The sequence below is a fragment of the Anomaloglossus baeobatrachus genome, chromosome 4 (genome assembly GCF_048569485.1).
Source record: "Anomaloglossus baeobatrachus isolate aAnoBae1 chromosome 4, aAnoBae1.hap1, whole genome shotgun sequence".
In the NCBI taxonomy this organism is placed as follows: Eukaryota; Metazoa; Chordata; class Amphibia; order Anura; family Aromobatidae; genus Anomaloglossus; species Anomaloglossus baeobatrachus.
In genome coordinates, this window is record NC_134356.1 from 573,953,283 (window position 1) to 573,970,795 (window position 17,513).

General features: G+C 47.4%; 1 protein-coding gene across 1 annotated transcript in view; it reads left to right on the forward strand.

Moving 5' to 3' along the window:
* Window positions 1-13: 13 nt before the first annotated feature.
* SPG11 (SPG11 vesicle trafficking associated, spatacsin) overlaps window positions 14-17,513 on the forward strand; it is a 124,599-nt gene continuing 107,099 nt past the window's right edge. Inside the window, exons 1-5 of the mRNA XM_075346095.1 lie at window positions 14-140; window positions 3,894-4,116; window positions 7,549-7,736; window positions 16,248-16,475; window positions 17,292-17,466. Of these exons, the coding sequence (XP_075202210.1) occupies window positions 3,923-4,116; window positions 7,549-7,736; window positions 16,248-16,475; window positions 17,292-17,466 (785 nt within the window). The 5' untranslated portion in view covers window positions 14-140; window positions 3,894-3,922. The remainder of the gene's footprint in view (window positions 141-3,893; window positions 4,117-7,548; window positions 7,737-16,247; window positions 16,476-17,291; window positions 17,467-17,513) is intronic.

Here is a 17,513-nt window from a genome sequence, read left to right on the forward strand (position 1 = left end):
GACGCCACTTCTCCGCCTGACCTGTTCTGTCACGTGATCTCACGTAAAGATGGTGGTAACTGCTCGGGTCAAGTGAGGGAGCGCTGTACTAGGAAGGAGCCGTATAATGAGGTCTGGGGAGCGGAGAGCAGTGACCGGAGGTAACGTATGAGTGCGCGTAACTGCAGAGTGGTGCGAGGCCACAATTAGGAACTGCGCTGAGACGCGTAGTTCACGGTCTGCAGCAGATTGTACCTTCCCGCTATCCGTACATACAAACGGGAACCTGATGCATATTACAACCAATCAGATTTCAGTTCTTATTTTTTAACGACCCCTTGGAAAATGAAAACTGCAATCTGATTGGCTATTTTTGGGTAACCCCTTTAGTTCTCCCTCTTATTAGTTTTCGTAACCCTGCCCTCTCATACACACTACAAGGATTTAAAGGGACAATTCAGAGAATGTTCTGTTAATTTTATGGTTTTGATATAGTCTGTACTAATTCCTCATGTGTTTCAAGATTGACTTTATTTGGTCAGTGTCTGGACTCTTAAAGGGGTCATTTGGTGATTTGAATTTGATGCCCTATTATTGGGTAGGTCATCAATACACCTGGCCCGTGGATGAGCGGCCATTATCTGCGGTAGTGGCGTTATTGAGATGATCGGGGAGGTGTCTGGTGTCGTATACCCTCTGATTTGATATTTAGGACCTATCCTGATTCCTAAAGGCAAAAATAAGTCATTGCTATCACGTTGATCCCCTTTATAGTCGGCCTCCCCATACAGTATCCTGCTATGTTTGACATCGAGCACTGAGAGATGCTAGGGCACAACCGCACCGGAGCGGAGGAACCGAAGTGCACCCACTAATGATGGGCACTGGATGGTTTTATCCTGCAGAGATCTATCATGAATTACTTATTGATCTGCACCTATATTAGTGAGATATATCTGTTTATATAAGAATGGATGAACATTAAAGGGAACTTGTCACCTTGGGAAGCTCTATTTACCTGCTGATATAGGGTTAATGTGCAGGTAAGCCATGCTCCCGTGCGGCCGTCTCTTGGGCTCTGTTCCCACGATCAGTATTTGGTGAGTTTTTAACGTTGCAGCATTTCTTCACCCATTAGTTCACTTGCATTTTCTTTTTCATTGCGTTTTTGAGTGCATTTTTATTGTATGCGGCTTTGATGTTATGATTTTTTTCCTCTTTTTGGCATGTCGTGTTATTAACAAAGCTACTCTGCGTACGTCCTGTTATTTCACTTTATTAAAATGTGCATTCATTACCTGCGATTCCACAGCAGAAATGCACAAAAAATGTGTTTTTTACTTGTGTATTTTCCGCATATAATGCAATTATGTGGAGAAATTCTGCACATAAATTCAGTGCACCCACAAGAGATTGACGTGTTCTGGATTTGTAGCATGCACTGCAGGTCAGGTTACGCAGAAATCCCATTCTCTTCGCTGTAAGGCTGCTTTCACACATCCGGTTTTTGCATCAGGCTCAATCTGGCTCAAAAACCTTTGCAACGGATGCGGCGGAAAAAACAGATCCATTGCATAAGTTTTTCCATGTGGCCGGTCCGTTTTTTGACGGATGCGGCTTGATACTGAGCATGCGCAGTGCAAAAAACTGCATCCGGCGGCCGGATGCGGTTTTTGCCGCGGGATGCCGCATCCAGCGTCCATAGGCTTGCATTGTAAATCGCGCCGGATCCAGCGCAATGCGGTTTTTTTCGCCACACAAAAAAACGTGCCAGGCAACGTTCCATTCGGCCACCACATGGGCTAAATATGCCGCATCCGGCAAAAAACGGACGCAACGCAAGGCCATGCGGCACAATACGGCGCTAATGCAAGTCTATGCGGGGAAAAACGCAACCGGCGGCAAAAAAAAGGTTGCGTTTTTTCTGCAAAGCGCCGTATTGTGCCGCTCAGCAAACACCGGATGTGTGAAAGCAGCCTTAATCACTACTTTTGATGTGCAGCGGAAATATGCAGCGTTGAAAACTCATTGTTGGAACTCGCTCTTAGGCCATGTGCACACGATCAGTATTTGGTGAGGTTTTTTGCCTCAATATTTGTAAGACACAACCAGAAGTGGGTGGTAAATACAGAAGTGGTGCCTTGTTTCTACCATACTTTTCTCTGACTGTTCCACTCCTGGTTTTGTGTACAAATAGATATAAGCTGCGGTATAGCACAAAGGACAAAGGTGGGGGGGAGAGTGTCAGGTAATAAACTTAACATATATTAAAATCTGTCACTCAACAAGACACATAGATATCTATAGAAACATGTATATGTATATCAGGAGAACATGAACTTGTTTACTCCATGGAGTTGCCGACTTTCAGTCCTGGGGGGTTGCATGGAGCAATCACGGCAATGTTCAATCAAAATGTGGCACAACGAAAGGCACTCACTGGAAAATCTTGTATCAAAAAAACTTTATTCCCACATCGGGTTCACATGTGGAGGCAAGGGTTAAGGGAGGAACACAAAGTACGTCGGACAACGGCCGTTTCGTGCTTGTACACGGTGCTTCCACGGGTCCACATCCACACATGGAAGCACCATGTACAGGCGCGAAACAGCCGTTGTCTGACGTACTTTGTGTTTCCCCCCCCCTCCCCGCCTTGCCTCCACATGTGAACCCGACGTGGGGATAAAGTTGTTTTTTTTTTTTTTTTTTTTGATACAAGATTTTCTGGTGAGTGCCTTTTGTTCTGCCACATTTTGATTATACACGATGTATCTTCACTTTGAAAAGAGCACCACCGAGTCTTGTTTCAATACTACAAAAATGCGTTTTGGGGTTTTTGGTTGTTTAGATGTAAAACCGAGGTGTATAAAATTTGGTCGTTAAGAAGAATAGTGCCCAGTTTTTCTTCCTCTCTATGGGATTTTTACAACACTGTTCAATGTACTGTCAGTCAAGGGCGGACATATTATCAACGCAACCTGTGCGGTCACATAGGAGCCCAAGAAGTAAAGGGGTCCACTTACCCCTCCAAAGCAGCATGCAGCCTCTGCCATAGACTGCACTGTACAGGGCCCATATACTGATCTTGCATAGGGGCCTTTTCTGTCTGTGTCTGCCACTGTTGTGAGCGGCGGCTGTAAGCGCGCCCCTACAGTTTGACTTCTTATTAAGCACAGATGCACTGCAGAGTGGGCTGTCAATCAAAGTATAGTGATTTGTGATTGGACACCCCCATGATGGACATTTGGAAGCTCCTGGGCAACCACACTTTCAGTACGGTGACTAGGCAGCATGGGAACACTACCTGCCGTTTAACCCCCTATCTGCAGGTAAGTAGCTTCAAGGTGACATTCCCTTTAAAGAGGATGTATGATAAAAAAACAACAACTTAAAGATAAAAAAATATTAAAAGGCTGAGAATTTTATATAGTAATCAGATGACGTGAACTCACCTACCCTAACCCTCATGGATCCAGCTCCGATTACTCTGTTGGGCTTCACCGGGGCAAAAGCTGATGCTGTCCTGTTGTTTGGCCACCTTACTGCTGAGGCCTGTGATTGACTGCAGCGGTCAGGTGACTAGCTGTACATCCAGTGATGTCCCTGTCCATTGGCATGCTGGTAGTTGTAGTGTGATGAGCTGACGTTGTAGATCCCTGGATTACATACATTTCTGTGTATTCATTAGACCACATCCACTCTGCAGTATAGGAATAGCGCCACCTACAGTTTCTGCATAAATAAAGATTTGGAATAAGCAGAGACATTTGAAATTTTGGTAAAAAGAGAAAAATGATAAAACTTTGTTTTGGAAACAGACACCATGATGTTACTATGATATATTTGTATAGTCCATTAACCCATTGATTTAAGTGATACATTATATAATTTTATGGGATTCCGCACAATTTCAGGTTGCAGAGATTGAAGTTTTAGCGGCAAGATGGAGCTAAGTGTCCTTCTGGACCCCTGTATAACGTTACAAGACTGGACTGAGCTGCCGCTGAAGGTCTGCTTGACCAGACAGAAGAACCTCACCTTATGTAGCCTTCACCCCGGAGGAAGTCTCGGCCTCACCACCTTCACCTCCAGGGGGACGCGCAGCGCCCGAACACAGCTGGATGGACGCTTCACCCAGTAAGAGCATCTCTGATATCAGTGATGGATGATGCACAGTATGGCAGGAATACGTGTGTGTGTGTGTGTGTCAACATGGCAGCTTAGCATTGGGCAGATCTTATATTATATGAAGGACGGTTGACGGTTTAAGTGGGTAGACCTACAGGGGTATGTGATTTGGGGATGGATTCACAAACAGTGGCTGAATGTAATAACACAGTTTACTGCAAGGATAATGAAAAATAAATGCAAGACAATTCATAACATAGCTATCAAAAGGTGTACAGAATGTGAAAAGATGTCTGAGACACATACATTGAATGGGTGCATGTGATATGTCACATATTCTACATGTGTAACACTTTGATTAACATAGTCGTAACCAGAATCTATACTAAATGGGCTGTGCAATACTGGACAGCCTCTGCTTAAAGGGAATCTGTCTCCAGGTTTTTGCTCACCCATCTGAGACAGAGACCCTGATTCCAGCGATGTGTCACTTACTGAGCTGTTTGTTTTCATTGTGATAAAATCAATGTTTTCTCTGCTGCAGATCTAGCAGTTATACAGTTATACAGAGTTCATGATTATGCTGGACTACCTAGCAGCACACCAAGTAGTCTTCTAATGATAATCTACTGCTGATTAAACTGTGATTTTATCAAAACTACACTAAACAGCCCAGTAAGTGACACATCGCTGGAATCAGGGACTCTGCCCCTACGTTATTCTGCTCTCAGATTAGGTAACAAAAACTGGTGACAGATTCCCTTTAATCCATACAGGACTGCATATAAAATAGTCACAATCTCCTCACTTCGCACAGCAGAAATGTTCCAGGATCTGCTCAGCGTTTACTCTCCATTCACACATAAAATTATTCTCAGACAAAAAAGAAAATCACAAAAATAAAACCCTGCAGCTCCAAGCAGAAAAACAAAAATTGAAAACCTGTGCACATTCTATATAATCAAATAAACCATTATCTAATTTTAGGTGTTTTTGTTTCAAATTGCTAGCACTAAAGCAAAGTTATTTCAAGGTCTTTGCTCTTCACTCCTACAAACAATCACCAGATTAGTCACATTCTCCGCATAGTTAAACATTTCGGGTAAAGTAAATAACAGGCGTCTTTATGTCCACTGTGCAGATCTGTGAAGAACACTCATCGCACCCCACCAGTGACCTTATTTTAAGGGAATCTTTCACCAGGTTTTTGCCACCTAATCTGAGAGCAACATAACTTTTGGGCAGATACCCTGATTGCAGTGATGTGTCACTTACTGGGCTGCTTAGTGCAGTTTTGATAAAATCAGCAGTAGATTATCATTACAGGACTACTTGGAGTGCTGCAGGTAGTCCAGCACATTCATGAGCTCTGTATAAGGCCTAAGAGACACGGCATGAAAATCAGACCAAGTGGAGTGCGATCAAACATTGCATTCCACTCGGACCAATATTAGCCTGTGAGTCAGCACACATGAGCGATTATTTTCTCGGCCCCAATCGGACAGAGAAAACAATCGCAGTATGCTGCAAGTGTAATGCGAGACTCTTTCTCTCGCACCCATTCAAGTCTATGGGGCGAGAGAAAGATCGCACTGCACTCACAGTACATCGGTGTACCGCGAGTGCAGGGTGAGAATGGCAATAGCCGGCTACAGAGGACAGAGGGAGATAAATCCCTCCCCTCCTCAGAGCTGGCCCACCCCCCGCAGCTGTGGACTGATCGCATGATCGGACCGAAGTCGCAGTGACACTCGGCTCCCGCTGTGCTGCCAACGCGAGCCGAGTGTCATGCGAGGATCGCTTTAGTCCCCGTGTGGCCCCGGCCTAACTGCTAGATCTGCAGCAGAAAAAACATTGATTTTATCACAACGAGAGCGAACAGATCAGTAAGTGACACATCGCTGGAATCAGGGTCTCTGTCTCTACATTATGCTGCTCTCAGATGGGGGAGCAGAAACCCTGGTGACAGTCTCTTTAAATAGGCTGTGGTGCTACAGCGAGCGCTGTAACCTCTTCATTGTTTACCAGGCAAAGATCTGTGCATTTTGTAGCGTCTGTGGCCGGAATTGCAGCTCGGTCCCATTCACTTCAATGAGCAGCAATAACCCGCAGCACTATGTCCTGTCCGGTAAACAATGAAGAGGTTGCGATACTTGCCATAGTTCCCCCCCCCCAACCCCCAACCCCTTCACTCAGCTTATTGGTGGGGTGCTCTGAGTTTGGACCCCCACTACTCAGATGTGATTGATGGCCCTTTCTAAGGAATTAATATGAAAGGCATTAATATGAAAGTCTTGTAAAACTTTTTTTTTTTTTTTTAAGTGTTCACACTTTAAGACCATAGTAAAAGCCACAAATAAATGAACAATGGATTAACTGACTTTTGTTAAACAAAACACCTATACAGAAGACGCTTACTGTGATTCATAATCCGCTTTCTTGAGCTCTGTTTTCCTCTAATGTAAACACTTTAGGCCCTGATTCATTAAAGGGAGCCAACCATGTGGATTTTCATATATAAAGCCAGTGCTATACTGTCGCTAGGACGCTGAATGTAAGCATAGCTTCTGTTCAGAGATTGGAGGTTTTATTTCAGAAATATGTGCAAGTAAAGTTCCAGCAATGCACTGCTATTTGATTAACAGGTGCAACAGGAAGAGAATATGTGGGTCGGGTCTTGCTATAGTATCTATTCTCGCCTGCCTGGCTGTCCACCCCCTGTCACTGTCATAAACGTTAATGCCGACGCAGACAGACAGCGGCGGGAGTAGATGGCAAGACACAACCCACATATTCCCTTCCTGTTGCACCTGTCAATCAAATAGCAGTGCATTGCTGCAACTTTACTTGCACATATTTCTGAAATAAAACATCCAATCCTGAGCAATAGCTATGCTTACATTCAGCATCCCAGCTCCAGTATAGCACTGGCTTTACTTTATATATGAAAATCCACATGGTTGGTTCCCTTTTAAGACTAGCAATTTTCTCTCCAGACTGGAGAAAGGGTTAGGAGTGGAGGAGTCAGACGCTCCTGAGGCTCACGCTTTTTCATGTATTAGTAGCGTCTAACCAATGGCGTGCTCTGTGGCAGAAATATTACTCTAGTCCTTGACTGGAGCAAGATTTCTGGCATTAGGAATGCCACAGCTTGTCATGAATGGAATGGGTTCTGGCGTCACACCTCAATTTCTCCCATTTTGGTGAAGCTAGGAAAAACTGATGTGAAAATGACAGACGTTGGTAGAGTTATTCCAAAATTTGTGACTTTTCCAAGCAATCTAATCCAAAATTCTGAGATTGCTGTGATCAGTCGTGACCGTCTCTTCTATAATATGATCCCTGGTGTACTCACATTTCTGTGGTGGTGTTATTGGACCTGCAAAGACCATTGATATTTACTGTTTTCTATTATAACCTGGATTGGGTTTCTTTTTCCAGATTTTTGTGGGAAGATGAAAACCATAATGATACCGTGCTGGATCAGAATCCACGTCTCCTCACTATTGGTCAGAACAATGATCTGTGCGTCTATGAAGTGTGTGCCAAGGACGGGCAGCTGGCACTGACAACGCTCTGTCACTGCCATGTGGACACATTGAGACAGCTCTGTGCAGAGAACCATGTGTGTGAGTACGGATCCTCTAGAGTTTACCTCTAGTTTTATGCTAAGCCCGCTTCCACACATCCGGCTTTTCTTCACTTTGTCGGATTGTGGTCACCAGCTGGTATCGGCACTCGACGGAGACCACACTCTTTCTGCCATCTGAAGAGGTTACGTTGGGGAGCTTTGTCGGATCCGGCGCGCTCCCACGTGCTGTCATGTGACCAGGAAGTTGCAGCGCAGCCATTGTACTGTATACACTGTACGGCAGCGCGCCGGATCCAATAAAGTGAAGAAAAGCCGGATGTGTGAAAGCGGCCTAACCGGGCTATATAGTATGAGCGCATGTGAAAAACAAGCTCCCCACGTAACCTCTTTAGATGGCAGAAAGAGTGTGGTCTCCGTCGAGTGCCGATACCAGCTGGTGACCACAGTAATACAATAGGCGAAGAAAAAAGGCACAAACCGTACTGTAATAAAACAAATGTTATTGAATAGATTAAAAAGGAACAGGATCCATGTTAAAAGCTGACGCCTTTCAGGCAGTGTGTGTCCTTATTCATAGCATAAGTACCGGTATATACAAATGCAGGAACACGCCAAATCAGACGTTTTAACCAATCACAAACTTCCCTTTTCCATTATAGGGTTAATAACAACAACAGATGCATTGAATATTACTATACAGCCCAACACAGTTAGCAAGAAGAATATATCAAACATAAGAGCAAAGTCTGTACAAAAATTATCCCGATATTCGAACATGGTATACATGTCAATAAGTTTCCATATACATATTCTCCTTAAGAGGTTTTGAAATCTATAAAATAATATAATAAAGAATGAATCTTACAAATGATTTAAGTATTCAAAGAGGATATAAAAGGGCCTGTCTGAGTAACACAGATTTCTGCCGCCTCTGGTAGGACGCAACACCTTCTTAGGCCTGCTTCACACGTCCGAGTTTCCAGTACGTGTGACGTTCGTTTTCACATGTACCAAAGACATGTACACACATAGATCCATTAAAATCAATTGGTTTTCACACTGTCTGTGTGGAGCATACATGTGTCCGTGTGCTCCACATGTAGACACGTCTGTTTTTCTCCAATAGCCTGGATGTCACATGGCTCGCACACTGATGTGCTCCGTGTGACATAAGTGTACTGGAGAAAACACGTGTCTGTGAAATAAAATTTATTTTCTACACTTATCTTCTCCTACGCTGCTGTCTCTGCTGCTGCTGTCACTTGCTTCCGACCACCGCTCAGTGCATATTCACTGCACTTTGGACCGGAACCAGCAGCAGCAGCAGCGAAGGAGAAGGGAACAGGTCAGTATAGAAGTTCATGTTGTCTGTGTGCTATGCGGATGTCACACGAATAGCAAACTGACAGCACACGCTGAACGGATACACATATTTCTTCATCGTTCCTTATGGGAGACCCAGACCATGGGTGTATAGCTTCTGCCTCCGGAGGACACACAAAGTACTACACCAAAAGTGTAGCTCCTCCCTCCGAGCATATACACCCCCTGGATGACAAATCCAACCAGTTCAATGCTTTGTGTTCAGGAGGTCACACACACATGCATTCTCATCAGATTTTTGATTTTAAAGAGTTGGAAGAAAAGCGGGTCCAAGCTGGACTCCCGGCATGTCCCTTCTCACCCCACTGTGTCGGCGGTGCTGTTAAGGTTGATTTTACAAGGCTGGAGCCTTCACATGCCGCGCTCCTTCACCATCCCTCGGGCTCTGGCTTGAAGTGGGAGCCATCACGGTTCTCACTGCTTTGCAGGAGACCGGTCTCCATCCGCAGCCCTTTCAGGACCCTGCCGGACGGAGCGCTCACCCCTCAGGGACCTGGCCCTGCGTCTCATAAGCTAAGTATTGAGACGTTATTGTGTGGTCCCTTGTACATTTATTGTGGGGAGAGTGTGTTATTTCACTTTGCTGTGATTTCCGGCCGGTTCTCTGGTTTTCTCCTGAGAACCGCGCCGAGGGTGCCTGCTCGTCGGCCGCATGGGAAAATTTAGGCCCCGGCTTCGGCTGCGGCCTAGTTTCGTTTTCTCTGCCCCTGCATGTCAGTCATGCAGGGGGACAGTGCAGCGCCGCCCACCGGCCGTTCAGCAGAGGGGAGGACACTCCTCTCTGAGGAGATGTTTCCCTCCCCTGTATATCCCCTTGGCCCTCCGGTTCCCGCTCTTGGACTAATCCTCCGCCCCCCCCCTCCTCACTCCGGCGCCATTTTATCAGCGTTCACACACTGATTGGCGCTGGCTGCTGCAGCTCTGCATCTGTCTGGGGGTCCAAGCTGTGGAATCCGGAGGGCACACAAAACGGCCACAACCTCTGGTTGTGGACTTTCTTGTACTCTCTGGGGGTCATTCTGAAGGAGTGTGTTCTTTACTGCAGAACCTCCACCTCAGCAGCATGTCTCTCACTAGGAGCAAGGCTGCAAGGCTTTACTCTATATGCACTGCATGTCAGCTCATACTGCCTAAACCGAGCACATATCCACATTGTGATGCCTGCTCTAACATGGTGGTGCCTCAGCCTGAGGTCTCATCCCCAGTGGTCCCTCCGGCTGCTCCGGCTCCGGTGGCTGAACCCCCGGCTTGGGTAGAATCCTTCTCTAAGTCTATCTCCCAGTCCTTTGCTGACTCCATGGGACAGCTGTCCCGGACTCTGCTGAGCATGCATCAGCCCCCTTCTCAGGGTGCCCCTGCTGCTATGGCTCGCTCAACAGAGCTCGCAGAGGATTCTTCATATGGTCCCAGACCCCGTCCTCCTAAAAGGAGACGCAGGGGCTCCTCTCCTTCCTCGTCCCGCGGCTCTGATTCACGAGCTGAATCGCAGGACGAGGAGGATGCTTTTACTGTGGACTCGGACGCTACTCCATGTGCCCCATTGATCTCACCGAAGGTGATGCAGATGTTAGTGATTTGATTGCGTCCATTAATTCTGTACTGGACCTCAATCCACCAGCATTAGAGGAACAACCCTCTCTGGTAGAAAAGCACCAGTTTACCTCACCTAAGAGAGCAAGGAGTGTGTTCTTTAACCACTCCAGTTTTCAGGCCACTGTGACCAAGCCCAGGGCCTGTCCTGACAAACGCTTCCCAAAGCGTAGTTCTGATGACCGTTTTCCCTTTCCACCAGAGGTGGTCAAGGAGTGGCATTCACCAAAGGTAGATCCTCCGGGGTCTAGAGCCCAGACAGTTGTATCTGTGGCCGATGGCACCTCACTTAAGGATCCCACTGACCGCCAGGTTGACCCTCTGGCCAAATCTGTATACGAGGCGGCAGGGGCCTCGTTCTCCCCGTCTTTTGCAGCGGTATGGGCTCTTAAGGCCGTCTCTGCTTCTCTGGAAGAGTTGCATTCCCTCACTGGGACTCTATGCCGAAATGGTTGCCTTAAATTTCCCAGGCTTCGGTTTTTTCATCCTATGCCATGTCTGCCATTCTGGAGGCTCCTCACCGCATGGCGGTGGCTTCCGCTAATTCCCTCGCTATCCGCAGGATCTTGTGGCTTCGAGAGTGGAAAGCAGTCGCTTCTTCTAAGAAGTACCTTGCTGGGCTCCCCTTTGCTGGGTCCCGGCTGTTCGGTGAACAACTGGATGAAATTATTAAGGAAGCTACTCATGGGAAGAGTATTTCCTTGCCACATACTAAAACCAGGAAACCTGTCCAGGGCAGGAACCAGTCGAGGTTTCGTTCCTTTCGTTCCTCTAACTGGTCATCCTCTAAGCCCTCAGCCTCGTCCACTAACTCAGCCAAGGATCGAAAACCCAGCTGGCGCACGACGCCGCGTCCTCAAAAAAGGCGGAGGAGCCGCTGCCACTAAGGCAGTCTCCTCTTGACTATCTGGCTGCGCCAGCGTCGTCCTTGGTCGGTGGCAGGCTCTCCCACTTTGGCGACGTGTGGTTCCAACTCGTCTCCGATCAGTGGGTGAGAGATATAATCTCTCACGGCTACAGGATAGAATTTTCTTCCAGCCCGCCAAACAGATTTTTCTGTCCGCTCCCCCCTGCTCCAAAGCCGCCACCTTCTCTCAGGCCGTGGCTTCCTTGCAGGCCAACGGAGTAATTGTACCGGTTCCCGCCCGGGAACGGTTCAGAGGTTTCTACTCCAACCTCTTCCTAGTCCCCAAGAAGGACGGTTCCTTCCGGCCCATCCTGAATCTCAAGCTTCTCAACAAGCATGTTCAGGTGCGGCACTTTCGCATGGAATCTCTGCGATCGGTCATTGCCGCAATGACCCAAGGAGATTTTCTAGCATCCATCGACATCAGAGATGCCTATCTGCATGTGCCAATTGCAGTTTCACACCAGCGTTGGCTACGTTTTGCAATCGGAGAGGAACATTTCCAATTCGTGGCTCTCCCCTTCGGGTTAGCCACGGCCCCTCGGGTATTCACCAAGGTCATGGCAGCAGTGGTTGCGGTTCTGCACCTCCAGGGGTTGGCAGTGATTCCTTACCTGGACGACCTTCTAGTCAAGGTTTCATCCTGTGCAGACTGTCAGCGGGGTGTCTCACTCACTCTCACCACTCTAGTCCAGTTCGGGTGGCTTGTCAATCTACCCAAGTCCACTCTGACCCCGACCCAGGAACTTACGTACCTAGGGATGCAATTCGAGACTCTACCGGCACTTGTGAAGCTGCCCTTAGTCAAACAGCAGTCCCTTCATCTGGCGGTACGCTCTCTGCTGAGGCTCCGCCGTCTTTCCATCAGGCACCTCATGCAGGTGCTGGGTCAGATGGTGGCGTCAATGGAAGCGGTTCCCTTTGCCCAGTTCCATCTGCGTCCCCTGCAGCTGGACATTCTCCGCTGTTGGGACAAGCGGACCTCTTCCTTGCACAGGCCAGTGGCTCTGTCGCCACAGACCAGGAGCTCTCTTCAGTGGTGGCTTCGGCCCCTCTCTCTGTCCCAGGGATGCTCCTTTCTGGCCCTGTCCTGGGTGATTCTCACCACGGACGCCAGTCTATCCGGCTGGGGAGCAGTGTTTCTCCACCACCGAGCACAGGGCATTTGGACTCAGTCCGAATCAGCCCTCTCGATCAATGTGCTGGAAATCAGAGCTGTGCTCCTAGCTCTCGTAGCCTTTCACCACCTGTTGGCGGGCAGGCACATTCGAGTCCAGTCAGACAACGCGACAGCAGTTGCCCACATCACTCACTAGGGCGGGACACGCAGCCGCCTGGCAATGTTGGAAGTTCAACGTATCCTTCAGTGGACGGAGGACTCCAAGTCCACCATATCCGCAGTCCACATCCCAGGCGTGGAAAGCCGGGACGCAGATTATCTCAGCCGTCAAACCGTGGACAGCAGCGAGTGGGCCCTGCATCCGGCAGTGTTCCGGTCAATCTGCCGCGAGTGGGGCACTCCGGAAGTGGATCTAATGGCATTCCGGCACAACATCAAGGTCCCGGTTTACGTGGCTCGCTCCCACGATCCTCAGGCCTTGGCGGCGGACGCGCTGGTTCAGGATTGGTCCCAGTTCCGTCTAGCCTACGTGTTTCCCCCTCTAGCTCTCTTGCCCAGAGTCCTGCGCAAGATCAGAATGGAGGGCCGTCGGGTCATACTCATTGCTCCAGACTGGCCCAGGCGAGCTTGGTACCCAGACCTGCTCCGTCTGTCCGTAGAGGTGCCGTGGCATCTCCCGGACCGCCCAGACCTTCTCTCACAAGGTCCGTTTTTCCGCCAGAATTCTGCGGCTCTCAGATTGACGGCGTGGCTCTTGGGTCCTGGATCTTGACGGCTTCTGGTATTCCCCCTGAGGTCATTTCCACTATGACTCAGGCTCGGAAGTCTTCCTCGGCCAGGATTTACCACAGGACTTGGAAGATTTTCCTGTCCTGGTGTCGCTCTTACGGCCATGCTCCTTGGCCGTTTCCTTGCCGACCATCCTGTCCTTTCTACAGTCCGGTCTGCAGCTAGGACTTTCCCTCAATTCCCTCAAGGGACAGGTCTCTGCTCTGTCAGTGTTGTTCCAGCGGCGTATCGCCCGACTGGCTCAGGTGCGCACCTTCATGCAGGGCGCATCTCTCATCATTCCGCCTTACCGGCGGTCTCTGGATCCCTGGGACCTCAATCTGGTCCTCACGGCCTTACAGAAACCCCCCTTTGAGCCTCTTTGGGAGGTTTCTTTGTTTCGACTTTCACAGAAAGTGGTCTTTCTGGTGGCCATAACTTCTCTCAGGAGAGGCTCTGATTTGGCTGCGCTCTCTTCGGAGTCACCCTTTTTGTTTTTTTCACCAAGACAAGGTGGTTCTCCGTCCGACTCCGGACTTTCTCTCTAAGGTGGTGTCTCCTTTCCACCTTAACCAGGACATTTCATTGCCTTCCTTTTGTCCGGTTCCTGTGCATCGCTTTGAGAAAGCGTTGCATACTTTAGATCTGGTGCGGGCGCTCCGGATCTATGTGTCACGCACCGCTGTTCTTAGGTGGTGCACCTCTCTTTTTGTGCTGACCACAGGTCAGCGCAAAGGTCTCTCGGCTTCTAAACCGACCCTAGCTCGTTGGATTAGGTCGGCCATATCCGATGCCTACCAGTGTACTCGGGTGCCTCCCCCGCCGGGGATCAAGGCACACTCGACCAGAGCTGTCGGTGCCTCTTGGGCTTTCAGGCACCAGGCTACGGCTCAGCAGGTCTGTCAGGCTGCCACTTGGTCTAGTCTGCACACCTTTTCGAAGCACTACCAAGTGCATGCTCATGCTTCGGCAGATGCGAGCTTGGGCAGACGCATCCTTCAGGCGGCTGTCGCCCATTTGTGAAGTTAGGTTTTGCCTACTTCTCAGTTTTCTGTTTATTTCCCACCCATGGACTGCTTTGAGACGTCCCATGGTCTGGGTCTCCCATAAGGAACGATGAAGAAAAAGAGAATTTTGTTTACTTACTGTAAATTCTTTTTCTTATAGTTCCGACATGGGAGACCCAGCACCCTCCCTGTTGCCTGTTGGCAGTTTTCTTGTTCCGTGTGTTTTCACCGGCTGTTGTTGTAGACAGAGGTTCCGGTTATTCCGAGTTTTACTCTATCTCTACTTGTGGGTGGATGTCCTCCTTCAGCTTTTGCTCTAAACTGGTTGGATTTGTCATCCAGGGGGTGTATATGCTCGGAGGGAGCAGCTACACTTTTGGTGTAGTACTTTGTGTGTCCTCCGGAGGCAGAAGCTATACACCCATGGTCTGGGTCTCCCATGTCGGAACTATAAGAAAAAGAATTTACAGTAAGTAAACAAAATTCTCTTTATTCACCCACAACACTGACCTTGCAAAACGTGTTTGTTTTGCACGGACATGTGAAAGGGGTCTTAATAACATAGAAGGTAAAACCTGACGAGTCTGCATTATGCACAGAGACAAAATGTCGCACCACACCAGCATACGATCCATTGCTATGATTGATATTAGTAATGTGTATTTTTGTCTTATGGATGGTACATCCGACGTATTGTTTATTACAAATAATACAATCAATGCAATAAACAATGTGCTGCAAATCGCTATTTGTGAATTCCCTAATTGTGTGTCTGATGCCCTGCGATGTCAAAAGTTCCAGTGTGCGATTCACATCATATCTACATACGTCACATCAGGAGTTGGCACATCTATAGAATCCTTTACTTGATAACCCTGTAGATTTCTTAGGACATCATTGGAAAAGACCTAGGAGACAAAATATTTCTCATGGATATACCTCTCCTCCTATTACCGTGCGGTTTGTGCCGAAATAAACCTTTTTTTCTTTGCCTAATAATGTGAGCGCATCACTCTTTCTTATATATGCTCTGTTTTACTCTGAAAGAAGCAACACCAGGATGAGTGTGAAAAGCAGATATGGAGTCCATAGATACATAGCACAGATGCTTGACCTATGTCTGGTCCTTCTACTACCCCCCCCCCCCCTTCCACCACCACCACCAAGCAGTATCAGATATGTCATCATTATTTAGATTTAATCAGTGTGTGTGAAGAAAAAGGTTCTACATTTTATCGTCCAGAAACCAAACCAGTATTGCCCATGTCTCTGTCTGATATTGCAGTTCATTCCCAATCCATTATGTCTAAGCTGCAATACCAGATGTAGCCCCTGGTAAAGATGGTAGCTGTTTCTGGAGAGAAAAAGAAACTCATTGCTTTTTTTTTTTAATTAAATTAAAGGATTTGTGCCAAATTTTAAAGTTATTGTATATCCACATGGAATGGAAAAGAGCTCAACACACACACACACCACTCCTCCTTTCATTCATTCTCTATAGGACTGTCAGAAAAGAAGCTTGGCTATCCTGGTAGTCTTGTAGAGGATGAAATCATAATATTTATTAATAAAGAATGAGTACAGCACAGGTTCATATACTTCTCTTCCGCACCATTTAGACCGGGCTTTTTAGCGTTCCAGGAGTCGGACCTCCATCTATCAGGAGGTTATCCTCTTTCTAACCTATTGGAAGTAAAGTTAAAACGGCGCAAAACAGAAATGTTATCTACTAACCCCATGCTAAGTCCTCCTTTCTATGCTCCTCATTCCCAGGTGTTCCTTCCCCGTCCTCTGTTCGTCTCCTGTCTCTTCATGGAGGTGACATTTTCCTTTTGCTCAGCAATAGTGTCTTTGTACATCTTTGCTACTCCGGCAAGGACCAAAAGCCAAACCTTGTGTCTTGTTTTTGTCTGGACCTGGATCCTGAGACGACGGAGCAGATCTGCGATTCATGCTACAGACATGGAATCCTGTTCCTTCTGCAGAGTTCGGGGGTCATCTGTATCCTTTTTATAAAGCTATTATTTATTATTATAGCGCCATTTTTTTTCATGGTTCTGTACATATGAAAAAGGGGTATACATAGACAAGTACAATAAAGGTGAACAATTCAAGGCACAAACCGGTACAGAAAAAGAGGACCCTGCCCATGAGGGCTCACAGTCTACAGGGGATGGGTAAGGATACAGTAGGTGAAGGTGGAGATGGTCGTGCGGTGTTAAGGAGTACTGAGGGTTACTGCAGGTTGTAGGCTTGTCGGGAGAGGTGGGTTTTCAGGTTCCTTTTGACAGGTTCCATGGTAAGCGAGAGTCTGATATGTTGGGGTTAAGAGTTCCAGAGTATGGGGGGAGGCGCGGGAGAAATCTTGTATGCGATTGTGGGAATAGGAGATAGGGAGGCGTAAGTAAGGAGATCTTGTGAAGACCGGAGGTTGCGTGCAGATAGGTACCGGGAGACTAGGTCACAGATGTAAGGAGGAGACAGGTTGTGGGTGGCTTTGTATGTCATGGTTAGTGTTTGGAAACTGAGTTTTTGGGCAATGGGAAGCCAGTGAAGGGATTGGCAGAGAGGAAAAGCTGGGGAATAGTGGGGGGGGGACAGGTGGATTAGTTGGGCAGCAGAGTTTAAGATAGATTGTAGGGGTGCGAGAGTTGTAGATGGAGGTTATAGTAGTCCAGGTGAGAGATGAGGGCATTCACTAGGGTTTTTGCAGATTCTTGGTTAGGGAATGTACACTGTTTTCTCAACTTTCAAAATCATGTTTTTGGTTTATTTTGAAACTTTAGTGTTATCCATCCCTTAATGTGTTTCCTAAAGATGTTTTTGACACCTTGGATGGGTCATTAGTGGCTGAAATAGAGCTTCCATTGATGTCTGGTAATGACACGGCAGAACATCTGAAAAGCATTTGTGTGTCTCCAAATCTAGATTCAATTGTCCTCTCCTCCAGCAGTTCTTACTTCCTTTCCTTGAGGTTAAATGAAAATCTCAGGTAAGTTTTTGTTTTGTAAAATCCACAAAACATTTAGCATAAAATTA